General features: G+C 37.5%; 1 protein-coding gene across 7 annotated transcripts in view; it reads left to right on the forward strand.

Annotated features, from left to right (window-relative positions):
* ripor1.L (RHO family interacting cell polarization regulator 1 L homeolog) overlaps window positions 1-27,886 on the forward strand; it is a 90,004-nt gene that overhangs the window by 52,518 nt on the left and 9,600 nt on the right. For 5 of the 7 annotated variants that reach the window (XM_018257738.2, XM_041590074.1, XM_041590077.1 and 2 more), the window contains exons 2-17: window positions 268-391; window positions 1,122-1,274; window positions 2,962-3,040; window positions 3,590-3,613; window positions 5,084-5,137; window positions 5,406-5,555; window positions 5,903-5,966; window positions 7,438-7,481; window positions 9,511-9,636; window positions 10,264-10,412; window positions 13,940-14,069; window positions 14,570-15,406; window positions 17,075-17,217; window positions 20,743-20,917; window positions 22,090-22,225; window positions 27,683-27,844. In XM_018257738.2, coding sequence (XP_018113227.1) covers window positions 294-391; window positions 1,122-1,274; window positions 2,962-3,040; window positions 3,590-3,613; window positions 5,084-5,137; window positions 5,406-5,555; window positions 5,903-5,966; window positions 7,438-7,481; window positions 9,511-9,636; window positions 10,264-10,412; window positions 13,940-14,069; window positions 14,570-15,406; window positions 17,075-17,217; window positions 20,743-20,917; window positions 22,090-22,225; window positions 27,683-27,844 — 2,524 coding nt within the window. In that variant the 5' untranslated portion in view covers window positions 268-293. The remainder of the gene's footprint in view (window positions 1-267; window positions 392-1,121; window positions 1,275-2,961; window positions 3,041-3,589; window positions 3,614-5,083; window positions 5,138-5,405; window positions 5,556-5,902; window positions 5,967-7,437; window positions 7,482-9,510; window positions 9,637-10,263; window positions 10,413-13,939; window positions 14,070-14,569; window positions 15,407-17,074; window positions 17,218-20,742; window positions 20,918-22,089; window positions 22,226-27,682; window positions 27,845-27,886) is intronic. The other 2 variants (XM_041590078.1, XM_041590075.1) reach the window with 2 other exon arrangements.

Raw genomic sequence — 27,886 nt, forward strand, 5'->3', positions numbered from 1 at the left:
CTAAAAATACTCCTTATTCAGTGCTACAGTATATTGTGAGGAACTTGAATTTTATAGTACATTTGTCCTCTATTTCGTGTAACCAAAGTACACTTTTTTTTTGGTTTTTTTCTCTATAAGATTAAAGAAATATTGTAATTGAAATCTAAAATATTAATGTTTGCCAAAAGGTGTATACTTATTGAGTAAATATGTATTTTGTTTTTTTTTTGTTAAAATGGGTGAATAAAATTGTTACAATGGTTCTGTTTTTTGTTTTTTTTTCAGGGAGCACTCCCAAAGCACAATCTACAATGTCACTGTCTGTGAGACCTCAAAGGAGGGTAATTTCTGCATCAGTTTCTAGAAGTCAATCATTTGCTGGGGTTAACTCAACATACGAAAAGACCAGGTATGATTGTATTTTTCTAGAATTTTAATTAGAACGTGATAGTTTCAAAAATACATTTTGAAAAGAATGAAACCAAGACAGGGTGTTCAAAGTTCTCAAATTTGAATTATCGAATTATCGAATGAGGGATAAATTAGATCCCACGCCCTAATCCAACTTGACTCGGAAACTCTGCTCATAAGGTTACTACAAAATAGAATAATCTTAGATTATAGATTTCAGCATATGTGATATGTGACCCATGTTGTTTGAGGCAGTAATCTTGGCTCTTTCAAGGCCTTTTTTAGATGGTTGCTCACCCTAAGTAGCTTTAACATTTGCTGGCAATATTGCACTATATGCAGGGGTGCTTCGCCAATGAGGCAAGTTGAGGCTGTCGCCTCAGGCGGCAGCACCCCACTAGGTACCAGGGGCGGCAAAAATGCTGCTCCTGGTACTTTAAGAGCGAATTTCCAGGGGAGGGGGGGCAGCAGCAACTGCTGCTGCTGCCTCAGGCGGAGGTGGGGCTAGGATCACCCCTGACTATATGCATGTAAAATATGTGTCTGTAAAACACAGGAAAGGTAGATTTTTCTACCAATTTGCTAAATATTTTTCAAGATCAGCCTGTTTTGAAGATAAGTAGAAGCTTATAGAAAGGATTTAGGAAACTATTTTTGAGTGTTATTTTTCTTGTTGCAGCATTGTGTTTTAACAAAGATTATCTGAATTGGCCATTTACTATTCATAGGCATCGAACAACTTTCCAGACACCCACAATCTCTCGAAAATCTGGATCTAGAGTCCGGAGAATGTTTTCAATGTCTCACAAGTCCCCTCCTCCAAAGGTGCCACAGCCTGACCGGGTGGATGAGGTATATAATGCCCTGAAAAGGGGTTTGGGGTAAGTATACAGAAAGTATTGTTAAAACTGAATGTGAAGTATTTTTTCATTGCTATACTCTGAGCCTCCAGTGGTGCCTTTTTTTTTTTAGCATTTAAAAATTAGAAGCGGAAGCCACACAACTGCAAAGTTTGTGGCATCAGAAATAATTACAGTATATTCATTACATCACAAGTTCCATCACTGGCCCAGTTAATTACTAAGTTAACTGGCCAAGTTCAACCATACTGTCTGGCTATTTATTTATCAATCATTATATGTAAAACATATGAAAAAAAGAGCGTTTGGACCAGTTGCATGGATACCTGTACCACTGCTTCTGTCCCAACTAAAGCACATGCCAATGGAAAAGTTTAAAAAAAGTTGTGGAAACACAGGCTCAGAAACCGCAGATGGTGTGCTGAAAGGTATATTATCGTAACATGTTTCGGGCAAAGTGGCTCTTGTTCAAGTGTTAAACAGTGATGTTGTGTTAATGACAGCATCTGCGGTTTCTGAGCCTCTTTTTCCACAATTTTTTAAAAAACGTTTCCAATTTCATGTAAAACATATGTTTGGCCTGTAGACCACTACGACGGGTCCGGACTGAGAATTAAAATAGGCCCTGCCATTTCAGGTACACAGAGGCCCAATCAGCCCACACAGAGGCCCAAACAGTCCCTACCAGCCCACTAAATACTGACTTTCTATGGGACCTTATAGCAGCCTGTCTGGCATTTGCCAGAACCCACAGATTGCCAGTCCGGGCCTGCACTACGATAATGGATAAGTGAATCTGTAATCGCCTTTACTACTGTTAATCTGATCAAAACTGACTTAGGCCTACAATTACTCATTTTTAACCATAACCCAGCATAACCACAGGCATGTGTGCATGTGCAAATTCACACCTGATTTTGTAAATATACATGGAGATTGCATTTGCCTTTTGCTGCCTTTAGTGTGGTTGTGAATCATTTCAGGCATGGCAATGTTTGTGCTATCAAGGAGCAATTACGTGCAAGTCATTTGTGTGTACAGAATATAAGAATTTTGCTAGTTACGTAACAAGGCCCACACACACACATTTATTGAAATATATCCTACTTGCAGTATGTGTCCTTATTAAGCACTAAAAACTGTGGAGAAGTAGTTACAAAAGATGTGGTGATGTTTAGAAGCTACAGAATACTGCAATATATTGGCAGTGGTTCTGGATGATGTCAAATTTATTTGTCTCCAAAGCTTTTTCTTTTGAAAGAAAATCTAGAATAATTAGAAATCCACAAACTGAAAAATTAGTAATGCCCGATAACTGCTAGAATATCTTAAGCTGCACCATGATTAAAAAAACACTTCCACCCACTACAACAGGATAAGAAATGTCAACTAAGTGCACACCAAATCATATGGGTGTTGCAAAATTATAGTGAGAAGTTTGACATGCAGTAAAACCTCAATTTTTACATGCTCTTATTTTGTTTTTCCTATTTTTTTTGGGTCCTGCCAATGTATAATGCATTTCCCTGATTTTACATTTTTTCTTTGCTGTATGTTCTAAAAACGGAACAGTGCAAATGAAACAAAATTGTCATCCCAACGTTCATTTTGAAAAATGTCTGTCCACGATATGTTCCTCTCTTATTATTATTATTATTATTATTATTATTATTATTATTATTATTATTATTATTGTTGTTGTTTACAGGGCCTACTTAGAAGTTCATCAAATGGAACTAGATAAGCTAACAAAACAGATAAAAGAGTCCAAAAGAAACTCCAGGCTGGTAGGTGTTATTCATTTCTAACTGGCATGTTACATAAAAAAAAAAGTACTGGCTTAGAATTAGGCTTTTAGACATTCTAGGTCTCTGAGCTAGTTCTATCCTCGTACCCATGATTAACACTGTGGCTTTTTAGCATGTACAGGGCAGTTCTATTTTATATGAACAGGACACCTAATTGTCTTGTGTCCCGACACATCAAGTCTGTATTCAGTCTATCCTATTCAAACCAAATTGTTCTAATGTCTTTTAAAGATAAGGCATGGATCAAACAAAGTAAAGATCCATTATAAATTATGTTTAAGAACATGAAATCAATTACTTTGATGCACATTTATTTATGTTATTAAAAATCCATGAGCGTAGCTTATCCGCTGATGTCTTCTGGAAATTACTGAAAAGTTTAAACCTTCACCTACCTTATTAATAAATGAGAAATATTTATTGCTAAGTAATAAGTGAGAAGGAGTCTAGTAGTGGGCCTTTCTAAATTTGCAGAAGGGTTTCTTATAATTTGAATTTATTTATTTATCTAACTTTTTACTCTTTCAGGGCTTTCTATATGATCTGGACAAGGTATGGACATATTTGTTGCACTTAAAGTCTAATAACTAAGGCATGTTGCACAGAAACCAGAAGTGGAAGACAAAAGAAACATTAGTAGGGAAAGAGAAACATATAGGGATTTGGCCATCATATAGCACAAGATTAATCTTCTTTATGTATGCAATTTTACAAATTGGTAAAATAATGGCTGGGGGAAAAGGACACAAGTCCTGTTCAGCCTAATACATATATTCCATAAACTAGGATTCACAGGAAGCCAAACAGAAGGGGCCTGATTCTAGTGAGTGACTGGGGAAGTAAAAAGGTAGTGAGTAAATCAGTGTGGGGTTTCAGCGTGTTGTTCTATGGATGTAAGTGTTGAATCTGCTTTGTTTTGAACTTTTTTTTTTTTTTTTTTTTGACGAAAAAATGTATTTACATAAAGAAAGGATATGTAATTCAAAGCAACTTTCAAATATATATATATATATATATATATATATATATATATATATATATATATATATATATATATATATATATATATATAAATTTCAATCATTTTAAAGATATATTTTTTCACTGTAATTTATTTCGTATATAGTATCAACATTAATACGTAAGTACAATTATTCAGGGGGGGTAAAGGGGGTAGACAATTTACCAGTTTGACTGTGTTCTACCAATATTGTTGCCGGTTTTATCTAATTTTGAAGATGTTATGTTTCTATATAAACTCCTTGTGGATAGTGTCAGAACTGAACTCAAAACTCCCAGTGTGCCTGTGCAAACTTTATCCAGTTGCTTAATCTTTCTTTTCTTATGGGCAAAATAGGTGAATCTGAAGTTAAAAAAAAGTAATGTCCAGAAATTCAAAAAATAACAAGCAATGAAAAGGTAATACCTAAGACATTTATATAGATAACTTCTACAGAAATTAGGCTGACATACAGTATTTACAAAGTGACGGGGACTAATGCAATTCAACTGAACTTAAAGTACAGAAGGACAAGATTACATATGTGAGAAGTGCCTATCATTTGAATTACTAACTACAGATTTTATCAGTATATAATAACAAATGTATCATCCTTGCTTTGCAAATTCCTGTTTGTGCTTTTGTTGTTGCTTTTGTTGTTGATTAGAAATGCATCAAATCTGCTGTTTTTTAATTCAAGAAAACACTGCATACTCCACAAAAAGATTCTGAATCAAAACCCTAATTTGTATATGCAAATTGTGAAATAAACCATCTGCAAAAAAAAGACCAGACCACTTACATTGTCCAGCGGTCTAAAGAAACATGGTTTTAAGGGTTTTGGTTTGGTCAGACACTGTGATTTGCCTGAATCCAGAGATTCAGTGCATCTCGTGCAGTTTCTATGTGACTGCATGTGGTACCCAGTTAAGCACCCCCTAGCCAAACCAACTGCTTCTTTATTGTATTTCGTCTTGTAACATTCTGTTTTAAACAAAATCATTTTTATATTTGTTTTACAGCATGTGAAGTGCATTGAACGATTTATCCGCAAACTAGAGTTTCATACAAGTAAGGTTAGTAAGTCTGTATTGATAATAGAATATTAATCTTCGGAGGGGGTGTAAAATATGATATGAAAGAATATAGAGTTTAGGAACAGGTGACTGTACATCTTTCATGAATGCACTTCAGATTATGTGAGGTATAAAGCAAAGGGCCTGGTAGAAAACTTTTACTAAAAATGTTTTTAACTTCCAGTTAATCATATTATCCAAGTTCCTTTTGCACAGACAAGCTTAGTGTTCCTATATAACGTTTTTTTTTTTTTTTTTTTTTTTACAGATTGATGAACTTTATGAAGCATACTGTATCCAGCGCAGGCTAAGGGATGGTGCACATAATATGGTTAAAGCTTACACAGCCTCACCTGGGAGCAAAGAAGCTAGAGAAAGCCTTTCAGAAGCTGGAAAAGGATATAAGGAATATACTGAAGTGAGCACAAACAAAACATTTCCTGTTGCTAACTTATATCCAAGGCATATTGTAACCTAGCCTTTTGCTGAGACAATCTGCTGGTAGAAAACTCTAGTTGTCTTTTAGGTGTAATATTTAAGCCTTGCCCAGGTGTAGTAACTTATAGCAGCCAATCAGAGTGCTAAGGTCTACCATGGGTGAGTCACTGATAGATGAATCATGGTGTAACTGGTTGATGCCAACTTTTTTAAAGCATTTAATAAAATGATTTTATGATTTTCGATACAGGTCTACTTACCTAAGTAACAAAAGTCTAATATCTCTAAATGATAATTCTTAAAATTTGTAATTTTTGGTCCTCTTAGAACATGTGTGTCCTGGAAAATGACTTGGAAAGCCAGCTAGGGGAGTTTCACATTAAGATGAAAGGTGAGAATTTAACAGTACTATTAAGTATTTTTTTCACATGTTAACATTCTTTAAGTAGGTTATGCAGGCCAAAATCAGTCTAAATATGGCATAACTTCAAATATGGGGAAACACATCTACTTAGTACATATTCTAGGTTTTTCCTTTAAAGGTTTAACAACCTGAATATGAACTACATACATGTTGTACCAAAATATATGTTGGGAGAAAATATGGTACTGTGCAGGATGACCTCTTTCGAATCGTGCATAAAAATCTGAAATAATTATTGGACAAAATAATAGCAGCATGGAGCATACAATTGAAACCATGGTTGTATCTTGGGCATATGGTTCATAAGTGTGAAGAAAAAAACCTTTTTGTGCAGAATACACGTGTATACAAACTAGTTACGTTGATAGTGTAAAAGCACGCCCCTTCTTCTGGAATAGACACATGGAACAAATGGGTGATTTTTGCACTATGGATTGTATGTTGTTACTAACCAAGATGAAATGGGGTTCGAAAGCACTACCATATACTACAGATAGGCAAAAAAACATTCTTGACTGCAAAATACAAATTTGGAAAGTACAGTTACAGCAGTAGCCATGCATGTTTTGTTTTTGTTTTTTCATTTTTACAGCAAGCTGCAAGATTCTCCATTGGAAATTATTTTGTGCACAAGAAGATTAAATATTTTTCCTTCTCTTGAAATATGTCAATAAATTCATAAAATTTGTTTATTTAAGTAGCACTACTTTGGAACTGCATTTGTTTTTGATGTACTGCAAAAGTCACAGTGTATCTACACTAGCTGGTTTCTCACTTGTTATAGGCCTGTTGAGCTGCAATTCAATCCCTGTAGAGAGTAGAGCATTCCTTACACACATATCTCTTACACAGGTGCTCCTTTACTGTTGGAAGTAAAAAAAGGTTTTCCCATTGACTTGCCGCATACTTCTTGCAATGATTTTGATTACAGTGTTTTTTAACACCGTTAACGGATTACTTGCCGGAACTTTACAACATGTCACTTCTGGATGGTACACGATACTTTCCTTTACATATTCACTTTATTGTAGTTACTTGATCACAGGCACAAGAAGTGTATTAAATACATTCAGCAGTAGTACAGTTGTGGAGTCTATTATCTGGAATAGGATTGTTTTTATAGATTCATGCTACATATTTAGGATTAGGTACAAGGCACTGTTGTTGTTGTTTTAATTACAGAGAAAAAGGAAACTTTTTTTTTTTTCTTTAATTAGAATAATTTAAAATTGGCTCTATGGGAGATGGACTCCAATTAATTACAAGATTTCTGGATAACTGGTTTTCAGATAAGGGATCCAATAACATAGTGGTGCTCTTATTAGAATATGTTCTGCATGGGTTCCTATGTCCCTGAATCCAACTTTGCCTTGTCAAAAATGTTCTACATTATAAACATTACTTACTCGTGTGATTATTATTTTTGTTTTTATTTCAGGACTGGCTGGATTTGCAAGGTTGTGTGCAGGAGATCAATATGAGGTAACCAAATGCAGATATCCTTAGATTAATTTAATTTCTTCTTGTTTGACTTTGTACAGAAAAAGCACAGTTCAATTAAGTGATGCCTTTAATATATACTATTATTGAACTTTATGATGTATTAGCATAATATGTCCAAAATGTATGTATGTTGTTCCCTCAAAAATTACAGTAAATACTAGAGCAACATGTTTAGATCTCCATCAAAATTATATGTAATCCATTATCCAAGATACAGCTTAGTGCTCTTTAAAAAAAAAAAAGTGTCCATTTTGGATTAAAAATGTCACACTATTATAAAAACTGATGCAACTTTGCACATTGTGGCATATTGTTACAGACTGGAGTCACATGTTTAATTGTATTATCACATGAATTGTTTTTCTTTGTTGGTGTACCGTATATACTCGAGTATAAGCCGAGTTTTTCAGCCCCCAAAATATGCTGAAAAACTCTACCTCGGCTTATAATCGGGTCAAGCGCAAAAACGGTCGCCGGCGTGTAAGAATAGTCGCGGGCGCCTATGAATAGTCGCCGGTGTCCAAGAATACTCACCGGCGTCCAAGAATAGTCTCCAAGAATATTCGCTGGCATCCAAGAATGGTCGCTGGCATCCAAAAACGAGACACCGGCACTTCCTGTGGGAGCAGAAACCCTCAATTTTTTGATTGAAATTCACCAGAAGCTGCTGCATTTCTCACCCTAGGCTTATACTCGAGTCAATAAGCTTTCCCAGTTTTTGGAGGTAAAATTAGGTACCTCGGCTTATACTCTGGACGGCTTATACTCGAGTATATATGGTACTTGACACGTATATTAGGGGTTTTATATATTTTTCAGTGAACACTTCTTAAGGTTCTTTTTATTTAAGAATTTTAATTTAAACATTGGGGTATAGTTACTTTTATTTATTGTTTAACTCAATTAAATATATGTATTTTCTGTGTGTAGTGTGTTTACACACTTATCAGGTAATGTAATAAAAGGTTTTCCACTGATTTAGTCAACCATATCAACCAAATTAGCAGGTAGCATTAATTGGGCCTAAGGTAAACCTGTGTCCCCACCTGTTTACATTCCCATGGATGGGTCCTAAAAACTAAAGTTATACAGTGTTTAGCATCAATTCCTATCTAACCCACCCATGTAATTAATTAGTGTTTATTTTCCCTGCTTCCCCCTGTACAGTGGTGTGAACAATAAACATTTATGAATCAAAACATATATTGTCATCCCTATCACCCCTTACTTGCCAATGCCAAGCTGAAGGTCAAGTTGGAGCAGATATTCTGTTTAAAATTCTTTCGGGCAATTCTCTATTGTAAGTTGCTGAAAAAGTTTTGTGTGAATGTGCGTTTAGTTGTACAAATTTTTTTAACCAAATCTACTCAGCCTGTTTGCACACTCTTTCATTTTACTGTGCACGTATAGGTTCCTATACTACAGATTTTTTGCAAAGACATTGTATACAATTTTCTTTTAATGCAATGAAATCATTTGTGTGTAATAGTATACTTTCACAATATCATTTTATCTCACAGGATTGAATTTGAGTTGGTATGTTACAAAGCGTCTCTACAGCCCAGACTCAACTTTTACATATGGGGAACATGTTACCTTCTATAAAATGTTTACTGTATATAGCAGTAATATATATAAGTTCAAGCATGGTTTATTTCTACTACTGAAAAATTAAACCAAGTTTGCAACATGATGGTACAGTGGATAGCATTGCTACCTTACATTGCTAGTATCCTGTTTTAATTCCAATCAGTGACACTATCTCTATGGTGTTGTATGTTCTGTGATTGCTCAGATTTTTTCCGTGTTCTGTGGTTTTCACATTTGAGTAACTACATTTGAGTGTGTAGTAGGAAACTTGTATTGTGTTTTAAGCTCCGCTTGGGCAGGAAAAACGTAAATGATTGACATGCTTTTGTAAAGTGCTATGATATATATGAATCATAACATTTTGTTTTCAATAGATGCATTATAGTATGCTAATGCAGACATGTTATTTGTCTCTTAGATATTTATGAAATATGGACGGCAACGGTGGAAATTACGGGGCCGTATTGAAGTAAATGGAAAGCAGTTGTGGGACAGTGAAGATATGGTATTTCTCCCACTTATTACGGAGTTTCTATCTATAAAGGTAAAAAGGGTGTGTTAATGGAATGTTAACACCTGAATGGCAATGTAGGGGAGAGGCACATTTTATTGTTTACAACATATAAAGTCTTCTTGGCAAAAACATTATCTGCTCATTAGGCCAAGTCTAAATCATTTGTTCGCAAACCTTGCCACGCGTCCTTCTGAGAAGCATGAGCACAAGCATTGGGGGTCCTCTGTTTCATTGTTAGATATCCTAACTTAAATCCTAAGTAAAGTGCAATGGAAATGATCTGTTAAATTGCAATACGTGTAAAGACAATGAATAGAGAACTTATATATAGGGTCATCTAATGGCACATACTGCTAGAAAAGTATATTTTAATGAAAACTGTTTATTCAGATGAAGGCAGTATTTTACATATGGGCTGTTTTATGCAATATGTTTTTTATAGAGACCTGTAATGTTCAGGGGTATAGTGTATTATTTTGCAGAAGTGCTTTGCTTAGCTGCAAGATATGAACAGCTTAGACTTTTAATTTCACTGGACAAAATGCCTAATCAGTTTCTTTATTTTTGTAGAAATATTTGTTGGTGTCTAAAAGATGTGCTCTTATGTCTCTCTCTGTTTCAGACATTATTCAATAATATAATGTTGTTGAATTTCAGGTAACAGAACTAAAGAGCCTTGCAAATCATGTGGTGGTGGGGAGTGTCTCCTGTGAAACAAAGGATCTTTTTGCTGCTCTTCCTCAAGTTGTAGCTGTTGACATTAATGATTTGGGAACAGTGAAGCTCAGTCTGGAGGTCAGCTGGAAGTAAGTGCAGCAAGTAAAAAATGAAGAAGGCATTCATTGTAAAAATTAGAAATGCGTGATATTAAATGCCAGCCTCTTACTGTTGTTCACTATCACTCTAATTTTCTACTTCTCATGACGTAGAATGGGTACTAAAACGTGTAGATCTCTTCACCTAATTATGCTATGACTAAAATATAACACAAAACATAAACATTCAAAATGCTAAAATAACGGAGGAGATATCTAGGGTACTAGGTCTATTTTATCGTGAGCCAATTTACCCTGTCTATATGTTTTTGGAGTATGGGCAGAAAATAGAGTACCTGGAAGAAACTCGAACATACAATCTCCTTGAAGTGCCCAAGCTAGAATCAAACTCAGGACCCCAGCACTGCAAGGCAGAAGTGCTACCTACTGAAGCACCGTAAATAAGATTAAATATTGACTCCAGGTAGGACTCATCAACAGGTGCAAAGTATGCAACAAAACAAGGACTGCAAGCAAGCAGGATTCATCAGTAGGAGTAAAGAATGCAGCAATTTAAGGAGAGTCAATCTTCTAGATATGGCTAATAGGACTCGGGCCACCGTGGTAAACATGCAAAGTAGTCTTTTTATTGCCTTAGCTAGGACCTCTTTTCTTGAGTAAAAGTGTTTAATTTATTTACACATATACAGTTAGGTCCATAAATATTTGGACAGAGACAACTTTTTTCTAATTTTGGTTCTGTACATTACCACAATGAATTTTAAATAAAACAACTCAGATGCAGTTGAACTGCAGACTTTCAGCTTTAATTCAGTGGGTTGAACAAAAAGATTTCATAAAAATGTGAGGAACTAAAGTCTTTCTTTTTTTTTTTAACACAATCACTTCATTTCAGGGGCTCAAAAGCAATTAACTCAAAGGCTATTTCATGGCTATTTTCAAGGTGTGGGCAATTCCTTTGTTATGTCATCAATGAAGCAGATAAAAGCCTTGGAGTTGATTTAAGGGGGGGGGGTGCTTGTATGTGGAAGACTTTGCTGTGAACAGACAACATGCTGTCAAAGGAGCTCTCCATGCAGGTGAAACAAGCCATCCCTAAGTTGCAAGAACAGAAAAAAACCTTCAGAGAAATTGCTACAATATTAGTAGTGGCAAAATCTACAGTTTGGTACATCCTGAGAAAGAAAGAAAAAGCACTGGTGAACTCGGCAACGCAAAAAGACCTGGATGTCCAAGGAAGACAACAGTGGTGGATGATCGCAGAATCATTTTCATGGTGAAGAGAAACCCCTTCACAACAGCCAAACAAGTGAACAACACTCTCCAGGAGGTAGGTGTATCGATATCCAAGTCTACCATAAAAAGAAGACTGCATAAAAGTAAACACAGAGGGTGCACTGCAAGGTGCAAGCCACTCATAAGCATCAAGAATAGAAAGGCTAGATTGGACTTTGCTAAAAAAAAAAAAAAAAAAAATCTAAAAAAGCCAGAGCAGCTCATGATCCAAAGCATACCACATCATCTATAAAACATGGCGGAGGCAGTGTGATGGCTTGGGTGTTCATGTCTGCCAGTGGCACTGGGACACTAGTGTCTATCGATGATGTGACACAGGACAGAAGCAGCCAAATTAATTCTGAGGTGTTCAGAGACATACTGTCTGTTTAAATCCTGCTAAATGCAGTCAAATTAATTGGGAGGCATTAATTTATACAGATGGACAATGACCCAAAACATACAGCCAAAGCAACCCAGGAGTTTATTAAAGCAAAGATGTGGAATATTCTTGAATGGCCAAGTCACCTGATCTGAGCCCACTTGAGCATGCATTTCACTTGTTTAAGACTAAACTTCAGACAGAAAGGCCCACAAAGAAAACAGCAACTGAAAGCCGCTGCAGTAAAGGCCTGGAAGAGCATTAAAAAATCTGGTGATGTCCATGAGTTTAAGACTTCAGGCTGTCATTGCCAGCGAATGGTTTTCAAGTGTTAGATATGAACGTTTTATTTTCAGTTTTTTAATTTGTCCTATTACTTTTGAGCCCCTGAAATTAAGTGATTGTGTTATAAAAGGGCTTCTGCGTTTCATTTAAAATTCATTGTGGTACAGAACCAAAAGTTGTCTCTGTCCAAATATTTATGGACCTAACTGTAACAATACAAACTGGTACTAGACCAGGCTGTCCCCTATTTCCCATTACTGTTTTCATTGGCATTAGAATCCCATTATTTATAGAACGGCAATACAAGTAGCTTTATACACAAATGAAACTGTTAACGATAACCTACCTCTTACTTTGCCTCCTAATTTTGCATGAATCACTATGAAAATAGAAAAACCCTGTCAGGACACAAATTAAATACAAATCCAAAGCATCAATATGTTTTTTTGCTTTTTTATATTTGGCTATTTTACTAAATTACATTGCATTTGGGAGTTTAGAGAAAGAGTTTAATCATGGTTAATAATAATAAGTTAACATCATTAACTTATTATTATTATGATCATTATCCTTTAGTAAATTATTCCACAGATATTATATATCATAATCATCTGTCCCTACCCAAGTGGAGTTTACAATCTAAGACCCCTATCACATTCACACGCTATGGTCCGATGTATCAAGAACCAATTAACCTGTTTGTTTTTTGGAGTATGGGTGAAATCAATCACTGCAAGGCAGCAATGCTAACCATTGCACGAAGATGCACACAAGAGCCATAACCTAGCGCTGAGATGGAAATAGACTGTGATTCCCAAATAGAAAAAATAACCAAACCTACCTTGTGACAGATAACAAAACATACAGTGCTCTTATAGAAATGATTTCTTAGTGTATTTATTGCAGAGGAAAATCCTGTTGCAGAGGAATCTGTTATTTCCCTTTTCTCCCTTATTCTCATTTATTTTTTGTAAACAATATAAAAAATGAAAAGCTAATATAGTTAGGAAAAAAAGCTTTTAAGGACCCAGCCATCCTAGTAAAATGGTGCCCACAGCACATTCCTTTCATACCTCACCCTAGTACTTGTCCTACACTCACTATATACACCTTACTCTTTTTTTTCAGAGCAGTATCCGTGCAGAGCCCAAATTGCCCAATGGCATGGCATCACATAGCATGCAAATGCAGAAACCATTATGTACTTGAAGCTTGATTTAAAACTGATAAAAATATAGAAAAGAGATCAGAAGCCTCAAATGCAATTTATCATCTCTTTCCTGCAATTTATCAACATAAGATCTCTTTTCTGTTTTACTTCTCAATGTATAGCCACAGTTACAGCAGGTGGCAGTTTTGTTACACAACTCATATTAGCAGTTAATAAAAAATGTAAAGAGCTCTGAACCGGAAAAAATAATTAATGTAAATTGCAAAAGTGCTTAGAAGAGCACCCTGAGAAATTCTACATTGTTTTCAAGGTTTATTATACTTTAACCTGTAGAATTATGTAAGAATGATGATTATCAAAGGGTAGATTTCAAGAATCCTGAAATATTTTGCGGTTTTCTCCCCCTGTATTAAGTTTAATACATTTTCTCTTTTCTTCATGCAGTCCATTTGACAAAGAGGATCAGCCTTCTTCTGCAAGCACTGTTAATAAATCTTCCACTGTAAACAAGAGGTTTTCTACATACAATCCAAGCCCTCCAGATACACCCTCACTGCGAGAACAGGCTTTTTATGTAAGTAGGTTTATGTGAAATTGTACAGCAGGGATTCTTAAAGTGACAGTATATACACCTTTGTTCAACATATGTTGAATAGGCTTAACATACTTTTTGCCTATGTACTATATCACGAAAACTACCTGGGATCTGCACATGCAGGAATACAGTCAAGACCCTTCCTCTTGTGGCAAGGCTTAACACTAGATTTTGGAACATTGTTGGTGGGCTTTACTACCATTCACCATTTTTTTTTAAATTGTGGTGTTTCTTCATCTCATTGTTTGTAATTCAGAAGTAAAGCTTATGGATCACAAGTTATATATCTTATCACATACAACTTGCTTCCTTTAATGGAGAAACTGAATACTAATTAACTCATCTCTATGCAAAAAAAGGTTGCTTATATAAGTACTGTAGATCCTTCAAAAGTAAATGTTTGTCCAGTATTCAAATTTTGGGTACATTAACCAATAATGGGAATGCGTGTTTTGCTATATACATTGTTTTCTTTTTAGAATATGCTAAGGAGACAGGATGATATGGAAAATGGTGCTGCGTGGTCTGTTTCTTCAGAATCTTCAGATGATTCCTCTAGTCCACAGCTGTCAAGCAGTGCACGGCATGCACAAAAAAACATAGTTCAACCTGAAGTTCAAGCCACTCCTCCAGATATTGAGATAGCATTCTCTCAAACAGTGGAGCCCTTGAGCGTGAACATTGATAACAGCCAGGGTGAAAATGAAGAGATGGTTGCAAATACAGATAAGATATCGGGGGACAAAGAAATTTCAGCTAGTGGTCATGCTGTTTACTCAAGAACATTAAGCCATATCAGTGAAGTCAGCTTTGATGCTGCTGTTTTAGATTCTCAACTTTTAGATGATACTATAATTACACTACCTGACGATACTGCCATCATCCCGCAAGATGCTGATGTTAGTGTACCTGACTCTGAGGAGTCTGCAGTTTTACCTAGCACAGTAGAATCACAAACTGCTCAGGAATTGGATGCTGCCAGCCTAACAATTAAATCTCCTTTAGACTATCAGGAAAGCACCCTAGCATTGCAGACCTCCAATACAGAGGAGCCTCAGCCTGCTGTGGGACAGCTGGTGGGGGTATTGTTGGATGTACCTTCTGCTCATTTTTCTTATTTGGACACTGTTCTAGAAGAGCAGGAAAACACCACTGTGGATGTAATTACTTCTAATTCTGTAAAGTTGACACCTGTGGATACGAGTCTTGAGGAGGCCATCAGTTCTTTGAACTCCTCTCTGGATGATTACCGAGGGCAGTTTCCTGAACTTCAAGATCTTGAACGTGAATTGAAACATTTGGAAGATCTTCTGATGGTAAGTTAAAGGACGAGACCTGTTACAGGTTGTCTAATGTGGCAAAAATTTGTTGTTATGTAGATATGAAAATTGCATAATAGGTCTGTATTTAAAGGCTGGTCAAGTTTGATAAGGTTTGCTGAGCAGTTTCAATTTTCCTGTCCCAAAAGTGGTAAACAGTGGTAATACCACCGAGACTGAGCAAGATATATTGCTTTCCTCTCAAGCAGATCTTAAAAAGCTTTGTGCCCCTGAATAAAAACGAAGCTATGCAGTATGTTAGGGCTGGGGTGGGCTTAGCAGTAGTTTGAGAAAATAGGAAGTTTATTATGGGCACACAGGCTAGGTTCACAAAGATTGACAAGGTCACAAAATGACCCTATCTAATCTAGGAAGGGAGGCTATCCCCCCTAATGTCATTACTAGCATAATTTGGAGTCTAAAATAGATTAAATAAACTGGCAATTATTTATGTACAGTTGGATGCTTGTCTGTTTGCTTTAGGGCTCTTACACATGAGCGTTCTGACCTGCGCTCCCCTGCGTTCCGTTTTTTGGCGTTCAGCCGCAGGGGAGCGCAGGAATAGACGCATGTCATTATTTGAAATGGGGCTGTACTCACTCAGGCGCGTGTAGGCACCGAACGCAGGTTCAGACGCAACATGCTGCATTTTTCCTGCGTTCGGCGCCTACACGCGCCTGAGTGAGTACAGCCCCATTTCAAATAATGACATGCGTCTATTCCTGCGCTCCCCTGCGGCTGAACGCCAAAAAACGGAACGCAGGGGAGCGCAGGTCAGAACGCTCATGTGTAAGAGCCCTTATGGCTCTGGTTATAGACTGATGCTGTGCATCAACAAATGTTTCTTAATGACTAGCAAGTCTGGTAAGGCTAAGCTATCTTGATGCAGCTTTAGCAACTTTACGACATGAGAAATATAGCGCCCAGGCTTAATAAAAGCAAGGTGCAGGTCTGCAGTGACTAAAAACTGATTGCCTTTACATTAAAAGTAATCAGTGAAGCTGATTTGTCATTTGATTTGGTAATTGTTTGATTTTGGAGAAAAAACTATTAGACTTGAATAAGGAAAAAACAATGTTAAAACTTAGTGAATGTTGCTTGAATTACTCCGCGCTGATACACTAGTCTGCTTCAGGATCACAGCACTCCAAATACATTAAATACAGTGAGTGAATTTAGCCCCAAATACTTTATATTCAGTGAGTATAAAGTGAGAGATAATGGGTCCCAACACCTTTTTAGCTATCCAAAAGGCAAATTATCTGAAGACTGAAAAAGTTTTCATCAGGCGCATTTTGCACTTCTGGATATGCAGCCAAGCATCACCTTGTGGCAGATTTGACAATAGCACCTAGCAGGACAAATAGTAGGAAAAGCTGTGACCTGCACAAGATACAAATTAAATAGCTGGGGCAGTAGCTGCCTAAAAGAATGATGCTGTGTTGGCCGATTCTGCAAGCATGGGATCATGCATAATGAAATGAGATGGCTGCCAAAAAACTGTTTATTAAAACTGATTAAAAAAAAGTCCCATCCGTATTAAAAACAAAACCATCAAAATCATGATAGTATTACTTTAAGCAATTAAATGTACTTGTATAGAGTTAGAATCGTTGACTGATTATGTCCTGTTTTTCTTGTCTGATTTCTTCTCAATATTGGTAGCAGAGACAAGGAGTTTTCCGCAGCCGAGCATCTAGTATAAGCCTTACAGTAGAAAATGCACTAGAGAGCTTTGATTTTCTGAACACCACATCTGACATGGAAGATTCAGAGTGCTCTGAAGATGAAGAGGGTCACAACGAAAGGTTGGTCTTAGCAATGTCTTCAATATGTAACTGCTTGTGTTACTCCTCTTTCACATTATAGATATTTAGTCATCTAAACACTTATGGAGAAATGCACCTTAATACTTTACTTTTATATATTATGAGCTGCTCATTTAATCTGCTTTTATATGTAAACCCAACGTTGTGAACATTTTTATGGAGATAATATTAGTAAAAGAAAGTTACAATAACATTATAGCCTCACAGAGTTTTGGAACCCAGAATCAGTGATGGACAATTAACAGATTGTATTTTTAACTGCAAGCTACAAAGATGCAGAAAAAGAAGGCAAATACAGTAGAACCCCCGATTTTATGTTTGCAAGAGGACTACGTCAAACTGAAATCTGGGAAAGAAAAAAATACAAATTGTCTGTGTGGGACTGTTGGTCAATTCCGGGAAAAAGTAAAATTCAAGGTTCTACTGCAATTAAAAAACTAAAATGAAAAGTTGCTAAGATTTGAGCATTTTATTGCATACTAAATGTTAACTTTGAGGTGAACTACCCATTTAAACTGTATCATCAAATGGTCAAAATATTTTAATAAAGAAACCCCTAACCCAGGGATTTGCTAAATTCTGGAGTTAGATTCATCCAAATCCTTAGTTTGGGTTCATGCAACTTAAAGTAACAGACAGCTGAAATTAGATTCTTTCTATTTCTCAACATTTAAATTATGCAATTGTGCAAAATAAGATGTAGATTCAATTTGGTATTGAACTTACTTTGTTTAAGAATTTTGGAATTTGCTGAATCCAGAAATGGACTTGGTGCATTCCTAGTACTTTTCTGGGGAGCCAGGCAGCAGTTCAGGCTACTATATAGATGCATTAAAGGAGATGTAAAAAAATAAAATCCGATTTGTACTTTCTCCAATATACTTTTATTAAAAAATGTATACCATTTTTATAAGAAACCTGACTGTATGCAGTGAAATTTCCCCTTCATTTACTTGCTCTGACTGCTGCAGATAGGAAACTTCAGACGGTCCCTAACTGCTCTGCAGGAAAACGACTATACTTTCAAAGAGCAGGGGGAGTCTCCCCACCTTACTTCCCAGATCTCGTGCAGCTTTGTTTGTTTCCCTGTAGAGCAACCGGCGACTGCTTTTATTTATAAAATCTTTCTTATGTTCATTTTGGTGTCCTATTTCAAGGCAATGGCCTGTAACTGTGGGTCCAACATTTCAATACAATACTTCACATGCAGTAGAAATATGGCTGCTTGACATTGTGCTACAAAAGGAATGCCAACGTGCTGTATTAAAGTACTGTTACTAAACATCAAAATATTCTGTTCATTAGAAGACGTGATAATAGAAAAGTAGGGAACATGTGGGAACAAACAGGAAAAACCTTTGACAGTGTAAGGGCAATAAATGGCCTGTTGAACAATTCAAAGACAACATAATCCAAGGTAATACAAAGCATGAGGTGACTATTTTTTGTGCTGCACAGGGAGATAAAAAAGAAAAGACCATAATGATATTGTCATGTGGTGGCATTTAGAATTGTACAAAGGTGAGATGTGTCTCATAATTCAATCCTTCCCGGAAGTGACACCAGTTTTTCTTGGTCCCATACGGGCAAGCAGTGGCTTTTCCCCTGGGTTTTATGTTTTCCAAAATTTATTTGGATTCCATCCCCTGAGAAATGTAGAATCAAGGTTCTACTGTACATCAGAGCCATGAATATTCTGTATATCCTTATAAATAGTGCTTTATTAATCAGTTGGTTAGTAATGTATTTCTGTCACTCACTGACACTTGTTTATTACAAAAAACTACCCCCTGTTGTAAAAGAATGAATGAAATCTTACAATGCTTAAGAACAAAATAAATGTTAATTCATTGGTGAGGTAAAGCCCAGTGTTAAAATAGGATCAAAGCAGAACCGTATCTGACCAAGATTGTAATGATATAAATTAGATCATATCAGGAAGCAGCTAAATTATTAAAGGAAAACTGTACCCCCAAATAATGTGGGTCTTTATAAAAATATATTGCATAGAACACACAACCTTCATATAAATGAACCATTTTCATAATAATATACATTTTTAGTAGTATGTGCCAATGGGTAATATTAAATACAAAATTGCCTTTTTAAGAAAAGGAATCCAACAATTTACAATTCACACAAACAAACCATACATGTTAGGTCACATGAGCCAATGAACAGTTGGTTCTGTCTTCCACACTTCTACCTGTTACAGCTGCAGTATTTTTGTTCAGGTGATCTTAGAGGGAGCAAAGAGAATATCCTAAAATGGGGGCTTCAGGTATTTACTCGTATATCAGTTTGGTAAGATTCTTTAATAGGCCACTTAATATGATATAAACCAAAAACCAAAAATATTTCCTGCATCTGGCATAGAAAGGTTTTATGAACATATGTGGATATACAATATGTCTTAATTTGATTTCTTTACCCTTTAGCAGCATGTGCATTTTGCTTAAAGGAGAACTAAAGCTTAACTTAAGAAATAGGGCAGAAATGTTGTACATTATTTTAGCTTCTATACCAGCCGAAGGGAACCACAGCCCTTTAGCAGTAAACATTGGTGTTTTTAAAGTTGCCCATGTAGCTCACCGTCTTCTTTTCTACTGATTCACTGCACATGCTCTGTGCTGCTGCCAGAAACAAGCACAATTAGCATCAGAATTTAATAACCAGCCCTGTAGCATCACTTTCTATGACCCCATATTCTGCATGATGATTTGCGACAACCCCTAACCTTAGCTTCTCAACAGCTGCTCAGAGCCCACTGAGAATGTGCGTGTTGCAGATACTCCTTAAAAAAATCCAAGATGGGAAATTCCTGTGACAGTTTTGAAGGCCTGACTATTATAGAGATGCTGAACCTCTAGGCTGATTCAATAAGTTCAGTATATAAAATATGGCATTTCTAGTAGGGATGTACCTAATCTAGGATTTGGTTCGGGATTCAGCCAGGATTCGGCCTTTTTCAGCAGGATTCGGATTCGGCCGAATCCTTCTGCCAGGCCGAACCAAATCCTAACTTGCATATGCAAATTAGGGGCTGGGAGGGAAATCATGTGACGTTTTGTCACAAAACAAGGAAGTAAAAAATATTTTACCCTTCCCATCCCTAATTTGCATATGCAAATTAGGATTCGGTATTCAGCCGAATCTTTCGAGAAGGATTCGGGGGTTCGGCTGAATCCAAAATAGTGGATTCGGTGCATCCCTAATTTCTAGCCATATTCATTTTAGTGTTTAGTTCTCTTTAACAAAGGTCTCGAAGGGCAACATGGTATCTTAATACATTTATTTTCATGATTACTAAAATTTAGACCAGAGAGAAAGGAGATTTAACTCCCAGTAACTGAAATGGGTCTTCATAATTCAGTCATGGAATGTTTCTGCCTGTATAGGCACTATAGTGGTTATTTAAACTATGATTAAAAAAGATGGTATACTTTTTTGGCTACACCATTTTGCATACATACCTAACCAATCCATACCATTGTGCCATACCAGGAACTTGAATTGCAATTGTTTGCCAGTAGAGACTGTTTCACAAAGTGAGGACCACGTGGAGGATGCTGGGGTATGCAGTGCTTCTGAAGGAAGCTCTGGAGCTTTGAGCACTGGCAATGAACACCTTGATAGGGCATTGGTCATTCATCTTAATAATTGCTGCAGGCTTCTACTGGTAAGTATAACCAATGTGTACATTAAATACTTCATTGTTTGAATGTAAATTTAATGGCATCAAGATGTTGCCAGTATATATCTATAGTAATAATTCAAATCAACTGGACTTGCAGTCATCCAACTGGCATTCTCAATTTTGAATTGTCTTCAAGAGAAAAAAATACAGCAAGTCCCGTTGATTTGAATTATTACTAAAGATATACCATAACCTGAATGAATGAGAACCTTCATAGACATTTTGCCAGTATATATTTGAACTGATTTAAATTAGTGTTTATTTGATCTTTAGAAAAACCATAATTAAAGAGGATCAGTTTAAACAGAGTATTTATTAGGGTACAACTATCTTTTGATGGTATGTTTGAATACATCTAATCATATTTATGGGTCACATAATTATTATTATTATGTATATTCACTGAAGGGACACATTATTATTATTATTATTTATACTCACAGAGCTGTTTTTACTGCATACATATATTATGGCATTGATTTAATAATACTGCTGACTATGTTCATGTCCATGTGGACATTTCTCTTATGAGCATTCTCTGATTTGCACATTGTACTTTCTATGGTCTTTATTTTATCATATTTATTGCACTGATCACTTTTCTGGTGGAAAATGTTGTGATGTAATTTCCTGTGCCATTTCACTTTGTGTGGGTGCATATATCTTGTTCATTGTATGTATGCTTGCCTTGAGTGAGGTCCCATAGGGAGTTGGGTATAGGGTTGCCACCTTTTGCTAAATTTTTTACCGGCTGGTGGGGGCTCGAACAAAAAAGGTATGGGTATAAACAGAAGCCCAGAATTTAAGGCGTAGCATTTCTAGCCAAATACTTTGCTGAGCTTTAGTTGTCCATTAATTGAGAAAATACAGTAGAAGCAAACATCGTAGCCTAACCTTTCATTTGAACTGGAAAACATTAGCTCTTTATGGCATATGTTGCATTAAGTTATGAGGTAAAGTTCTTTTTCATCTGTGCACTGATAAACCACCACTCTGTATACACAATTGTTATAAATTGTATACAAAGAATAATTTTTGTGCACACGGCCTACAGTAAATTTGAGGCTACACTGGTCTGCTGCATTGTTCAGTTGATAGTGAGTTCTTATTGATTGGTTATACCATTGACCTATTTCTCTATTTGCCTAATCTAGCATTTAGGCACATTTGGACCCCTCCGCTGCCGGGAGATGTACGCACTTGATAAGCTGATGAGAGAGTCCCAGATCTTAAAGGTAATCTGCAGGCTTACAAAGGAAAAATCAGGAACGGCAAACAATGCAGATGAAGGTAAAAAATGTTTTTATTTAATGTTATTTCTCAAATGTATTTAGTAAGGGAGGAAATCTTGTGCTTAAATGGTTATATGATTTGCAAAGAAGGTTAGTCCTGCTGCTGTTCACTTGTGTATGCCATTTCCCTTTGTAGATGAAGGGTAGAGAGGACTGAACAGCATCTGGGGAAATTAGAAAAAAAAACGTTGAGAGTGTAGATAGGACTTAAAGCGATACTGTCATGGGAAAACATGTTTTTTTCAAAACGCATCAGTTAATAGTGCTGCTCCAGCAGAATTCTGCACTGAAATCTGTTACTCAAAAGAGCAAAAAGATTTTTTAATATTAAATATTAAAATCTGACATGGGACTAGACATATTGTCAGTTTCCCAGCTGCCCCAGTCATGTGACTTGTGCTCTGAAACTTGAATCACTGTTTACTGCTGCACTGAAAGTTGGAGTGATATCACCCCCTCCCCCCCAGCAGCCTAACAAAAGAACAATAGGAAGGTAACCAGATAACCGCTCCCTAACACAAGATAACGGCTGCCTGGTAGAACAGCACTCAAAGTAAAAAGCCAAGTCCCACTGAGACACATTCAGTTACATTGAGTTGTAAAAACAACAGCTTGCCAGAAAGCAGTTCCATCCTAAAGTGCTGGCTCTTTCTGAAAGCACATGACCAGGCAATATGAGCTGAGATGGCTGCCTACACACCAATATTATAAATTAAAAAAAATACGCTTGCTGTTTCAGGAAGGTAGAGTAAATTATTTGCAGTGTAAACAGTATCATTTAGAAATAAAAACACCATAAAATCATGACCGAATCCCTTTAAAGAATAATTTAGCAAGTGTGACAAACTTGAGGCTGTTTAAATAGCAGCTTGCATAAAACAGATGGAGTGGATAAATAAATGGATAAATTAATGAATATGGAAAAGCAGGGTGAAAAACAGAAGTTTGGAGAAAAAGGGCCAGATTCAATTCAGTGAGAAAAGGGGTTATCATGTGAAAACACATGGACAAGATTAAATTTGAGATGCAATTCATTTTCATGTGAAAACTCAGTCTATTATAAGTCTATGGGGGAAACTGGAACTGAATTTGGAGAAAAGTTTTTCCTACTTGAATCTTGAATTGAATCGCATCCATGAGTTTTCATGTGATAAACCATGAGAACTTTTTTTCCCAAGTCACCATGGCAGCAATTCACCAACATGGGTTATCCCCTCCCCTTTTGGTCATTGGACAGGAACAGAAAAACCTCCTCTACAAAGCCTCCTCCCTCCCCCTCTCCACTGTCATATGGATTGTTGGAGTGCTTATCCAGGCTGTGTTCTGTAAGAGGGGGTTTTTTTCTCTCTCTTTTCCCCCCTCTTCGATGCCTCCCTTGTGCTCCCTGCGGGGGTCCAGATGACTATGTGGGTCACCAGTGTCCGTACCCTTTGAAGCAGGGCGGGTGGTTTGGAAGCTAAAAGCGTAATATGCAGGGAAAATGGCCTAGCATACTTTTCTGGAGCGTGTGCAGTCCAAAATGGTGCCTATGTGTTCCAAGGACTGGAAAAAACACACACATCCGGAAGCGCGTTTGGAGGCAGAATGAGCGGTGTGTTTACGCAAGCGTAATTACGTCACTTTCAGGCGCCTTTTATGGAACACGCTGGCGTGTTTTCACCTGTGACGATCACTGAAAAGCGTGTTACAATATGGAAACATTTAGCTCTTGGAAAGGAGCGCAATCTAAAGGCTCTGGGTAAGCAAAACAAAGATATATATATAAATATATATAAATATATAAAAAAGAGATATATGGAGTATATGGCTGATGATATATATATTTGCCTTTTAGTCTCCCTGCCTCCCTGCCAGTGACACTCAAAAAGATGCTTCTGGATCCAAGAAATCAGCAGAGGGACAATCTCCTGCGGGACAACAACAAGCCGCAGGGATGCCTCAGCTGGATGCATTAGTATCGCTAATTAAGCAGGCTGTGGTACAGGGAGTACAGGAAGCCTCAGCATCAACTTCTGCAGCTAGCAGGAGGTCTAGAAGAGTGAGGGAATCGCTCTATAACTCGTTATCTGAAATTTCAGAACAGGAGTTGTATGATCCAGAGGAAAGTATGACTGAGGAAGGAGAATTTGTTTCAGAAGAAGAAACTACTCTGGATGTCGCAGCAGTTGATTAAAGCTGTAAGAAAAAGTTGACGTTAACAGAAGAGACCCCGAAGGGTTCCTCAGCAGATAGATTCTTTCAAGAAAAAAGCACCGACATTTCTGGTACATGAGTCAATTAAAGACTTAATACACTCAGAATGGAAGAATACGGAGAAGAAAGTTGTGATACAAGGGAGATTTTCAAAGAAATATCCAATTGAGAATGCTTTTTCGAAGTTATGGGATAATCCGCCCAAGGTTGATGCAGCAATAGTCAGGTTGGCAAAGAAAACTACGTTGCCAGTCGATGATGCTGCTGCATTCAAGGATCCTATGGAGAAAAGATTAGAGTTTAAAGGGATACTGTCATGGGAAAAAATTTTTTCCCCAAAATGAATCAGTTAATAGTGCTGCTCCAGCAGAATTCTGCACTGAAATACATTTCTCAAAAGAGCAAACAGATTTTTTTATATTCAATTTTGAAATCTGACATGGGGCTAGACATATTGCCAATTTCCCAGCTGCCCCAAGTCATGTGACTTGTGCTCTGATAAACTTCAATCACTCTTTACTGCTGTACTGCAAGTTGGAGTGATATCACCCCCCTCCCTTTCCCCCCCAGCAGCCAAACAAAAGAACAATAGGAAAGTAACCAGATAACAGCTCCCTAACACAAGATAACAGCTGCCTGGTAGATCTAAGAACAACACTCAATATTAAAAACCCATGTCCCACTGAGACACATTCAGTTACATTGAGATGGAAAAACAGCAGCCTGGCAGAAAGCATTTCTCTCCTAAAGTGCAGGCACAAATCACATGACATGGGGCAGCTGGGAAATTGACTTCAAAATTGAATATAAAAAAATCTGTTTGCTCTTTTGAGAAATGGATTTCAGTGCAGAATTCTGCTGGAGCAGCACTATTAACTGATTCATTTTGAAAAATGTTTTTTTTCCCATGACAGTATCCCTTTAATCTTAAGAAATCTTATGTTTCAGCTGGAGCAGCTTGTAGACCAGCTGTGGCAATAACTTCTACCTCAAGGGCAATGAAGATGTGGCTGGACAACATGGACGAGGCCATCTCGACTAATGTGAGAAGGGCGAATTTGAAAGAGATGCTCTCGGAGTTAAGACTGGCTGTAGAATTTATGGCAGATGCCTCGCTGGATTTGGTAAAACTTTCGGCGAGGTCTATGGCACTGTCGGTGGCTTCAAGGCGGGCCCTGTGGCTGAAACCATGGTTGGCAGATTCGGCATCTAAATCAAATCTGTGTCAGCTGACTTTCGAGGGAGAGATGCAGTTCGGTGAAAAATTATTAAAATAGCATCTGGGGGGAAAAGTGTATTTCTTCCTCAGGAAAGAAGATTTAAGCGACAGAGGTCTAGACCATCATCCCCAACTGGGAATACTTTTCGCGACCGAAGATATTCCAGACCAGGTAGAAGCTATGGCAAACAGCAGAATTAGAGAAACTCTGGCAGAGATGGACGGCAGTCCAATAAAAAGACTTCGGCCTTCCTCGCAGGTTCCAGTAAGTCACAATGAGATATGGCAGACCCAGACTGTGGCGGTGGGGGCGAGGTTAGCCCTTTTTCAACAGATCTGGGTTTTAAAAAAATCCAAGATGTCTGGGTCTTGAAGATAATCCAGGAGGGGTATCGACTGGAGTTTTCCAAGATGCCAAGACACAATATTTTTTGTTGTTCAACGGCCCCGAAGGTTTTAGGGGCGGAAGCTATTTTTCAGGATTATGTTCAACAGCTCAAGAGGTCTGGCGCAGTGGAGATGGTGCCGGTCTCCCAGCAACGCTTGGGGTTCTATTCGAAGCTGTTTTTAGTGAGGAAAGCATCAGGGGCCTTCAGGCCAGTTCTGGATCTGAGGCCACTCAATCGGTTCATTTCATGTCGAAAATTCAAGATGGAGTCCTTAGCCTCAATCATTATGACGATTCGTCCAGGGTCTTGGCTGATAAAGCTAGACCAAAAAGACACCTATTTCCACATACCAAATTACAAGCCGCACAGGAAGTTCCTTCGGTTTATGACGGGAGACCAACATGTTCAGTTCACCTGCCTTCCCTTCGGCCTGTCAACGTCGCCAAGAACGTTTTTGAAGGTGTTAATAACCAATATAGCAGCCTTAAGAGAGGCCGGAATTTCAGCATACCATTATCTAGACGACATTCTGTTGGTAGCAGAGTCACAGGAGGAAGCCGCAAGAAACAGAGACAAGGCGATACAGGCATTGCAAGCTTTCGGATGGGTCATAAATTGGCAGAAAAGTTGCCTTGTGCCAACTCAGGATTTGGTATTCTTGGGGGCTCAAATAGAGACCAACAGAGACAGAGTAAGTCTTCCTCAAGAGAAGGTAGAGCAGATTCAAGAAAGGATGTCCTTATTTGCGGCACAAACAAAGGTCACGGTGAAGGACTGTGTCACTTCTGGGAGTAATGACATCGACCATTCAGATGGTGAAGAAAAGAATTGGCGCAAGTCAGACAGACTCTTTCTGATTCCAAGAGACTCAAGGAAGGGTCAAGCTCCATCTAAGTCCACGATTAGTCGATGGATAATTGCATCGTGACAGCTTACTAGTTGACTGGCAGGGAGATTCCCAGAGACTTTAAAGCTCACTCAACCAGGGCTGTTGCTACATCCTGGGCGGCGGACGCCAGGGCCCCGCCAGAGATGATCTGTAAGGCGGCTAGATGGACATCAGCTTCAACCTTTGTTCGGGGTTATACGTTGGATGTGTTACAGTCCCAAGAAGCTAGATTTGGGAGAAAAATCCTTCAATCTGTTGTTCAATAATGAATCAATTAAAAAATGAAATTATGCAGCAGACAATGTGTCCCTCCCTTCTTTTGCTTGGTAAATCCCATGTTGGTGAATTGCTGCCATGGTGACTTGGGAAAGGTAGAAATTTCATGGCAGCATTCACCAACTGCCCACCCTTCAGACGCTGGTTACGAAGACAGTGGAGAGGGGGAGGGAGAAAGCTTTGTAGAGGAGGTTTTTCTGTTCCTGTCCAATGACCAAAAGGGGAGGGGATAACCCATGTTGGTGAATGCTGCAATGACAGTGACTTGGTAATAGAAATTACAGTAAGTAGAAAAAAAATTCTACCTTTTTTCACTGAATTGAATCTGGCCCAAAGTTGGAAGAGATGGAATGAATAAGAAATCTATCAATGGAATGCTACTGTGTCATGGTACTGTATTACGTGCTTTCTGCTTCTGCAAGTTATAGTTGTGCAGCATAAAGTGGCATAGTTAAAGACCAGAGGCTAATGGTTTTCCAATATTTTCAGTTATACAGTTTTCCATGCCTAAGGATGGAGTCTTGGCATTTTGGAGTAAATGTGTGCAGCCTCAGAATGTCTTCTTATGTTCTGCTGAATCATTTTTAGAGACATTGACATCACATTATGCTGAACAAGTGAATGCTCTATACTTAGGGATGTCTGAAGCAGGTGGGTATCAGCTTTGTGTGAGGGGAATACTCCTGTAAATAT

Source organism: Xenopus laevis, chromosome 4L (assembly GCF_017654675.1).
Source record: "Xenopus laevis strain J_2021 chromosome 4L, Xenopus_laevis_v10.1, whole genome shotgun sequence".
Taxonomy (NCBI): domain Eukaryota; kingdom Metazoa; phylum Chordata; class Amphibia; order Anura; family Pipidae; genus Xenopus; species Xenopus laevis.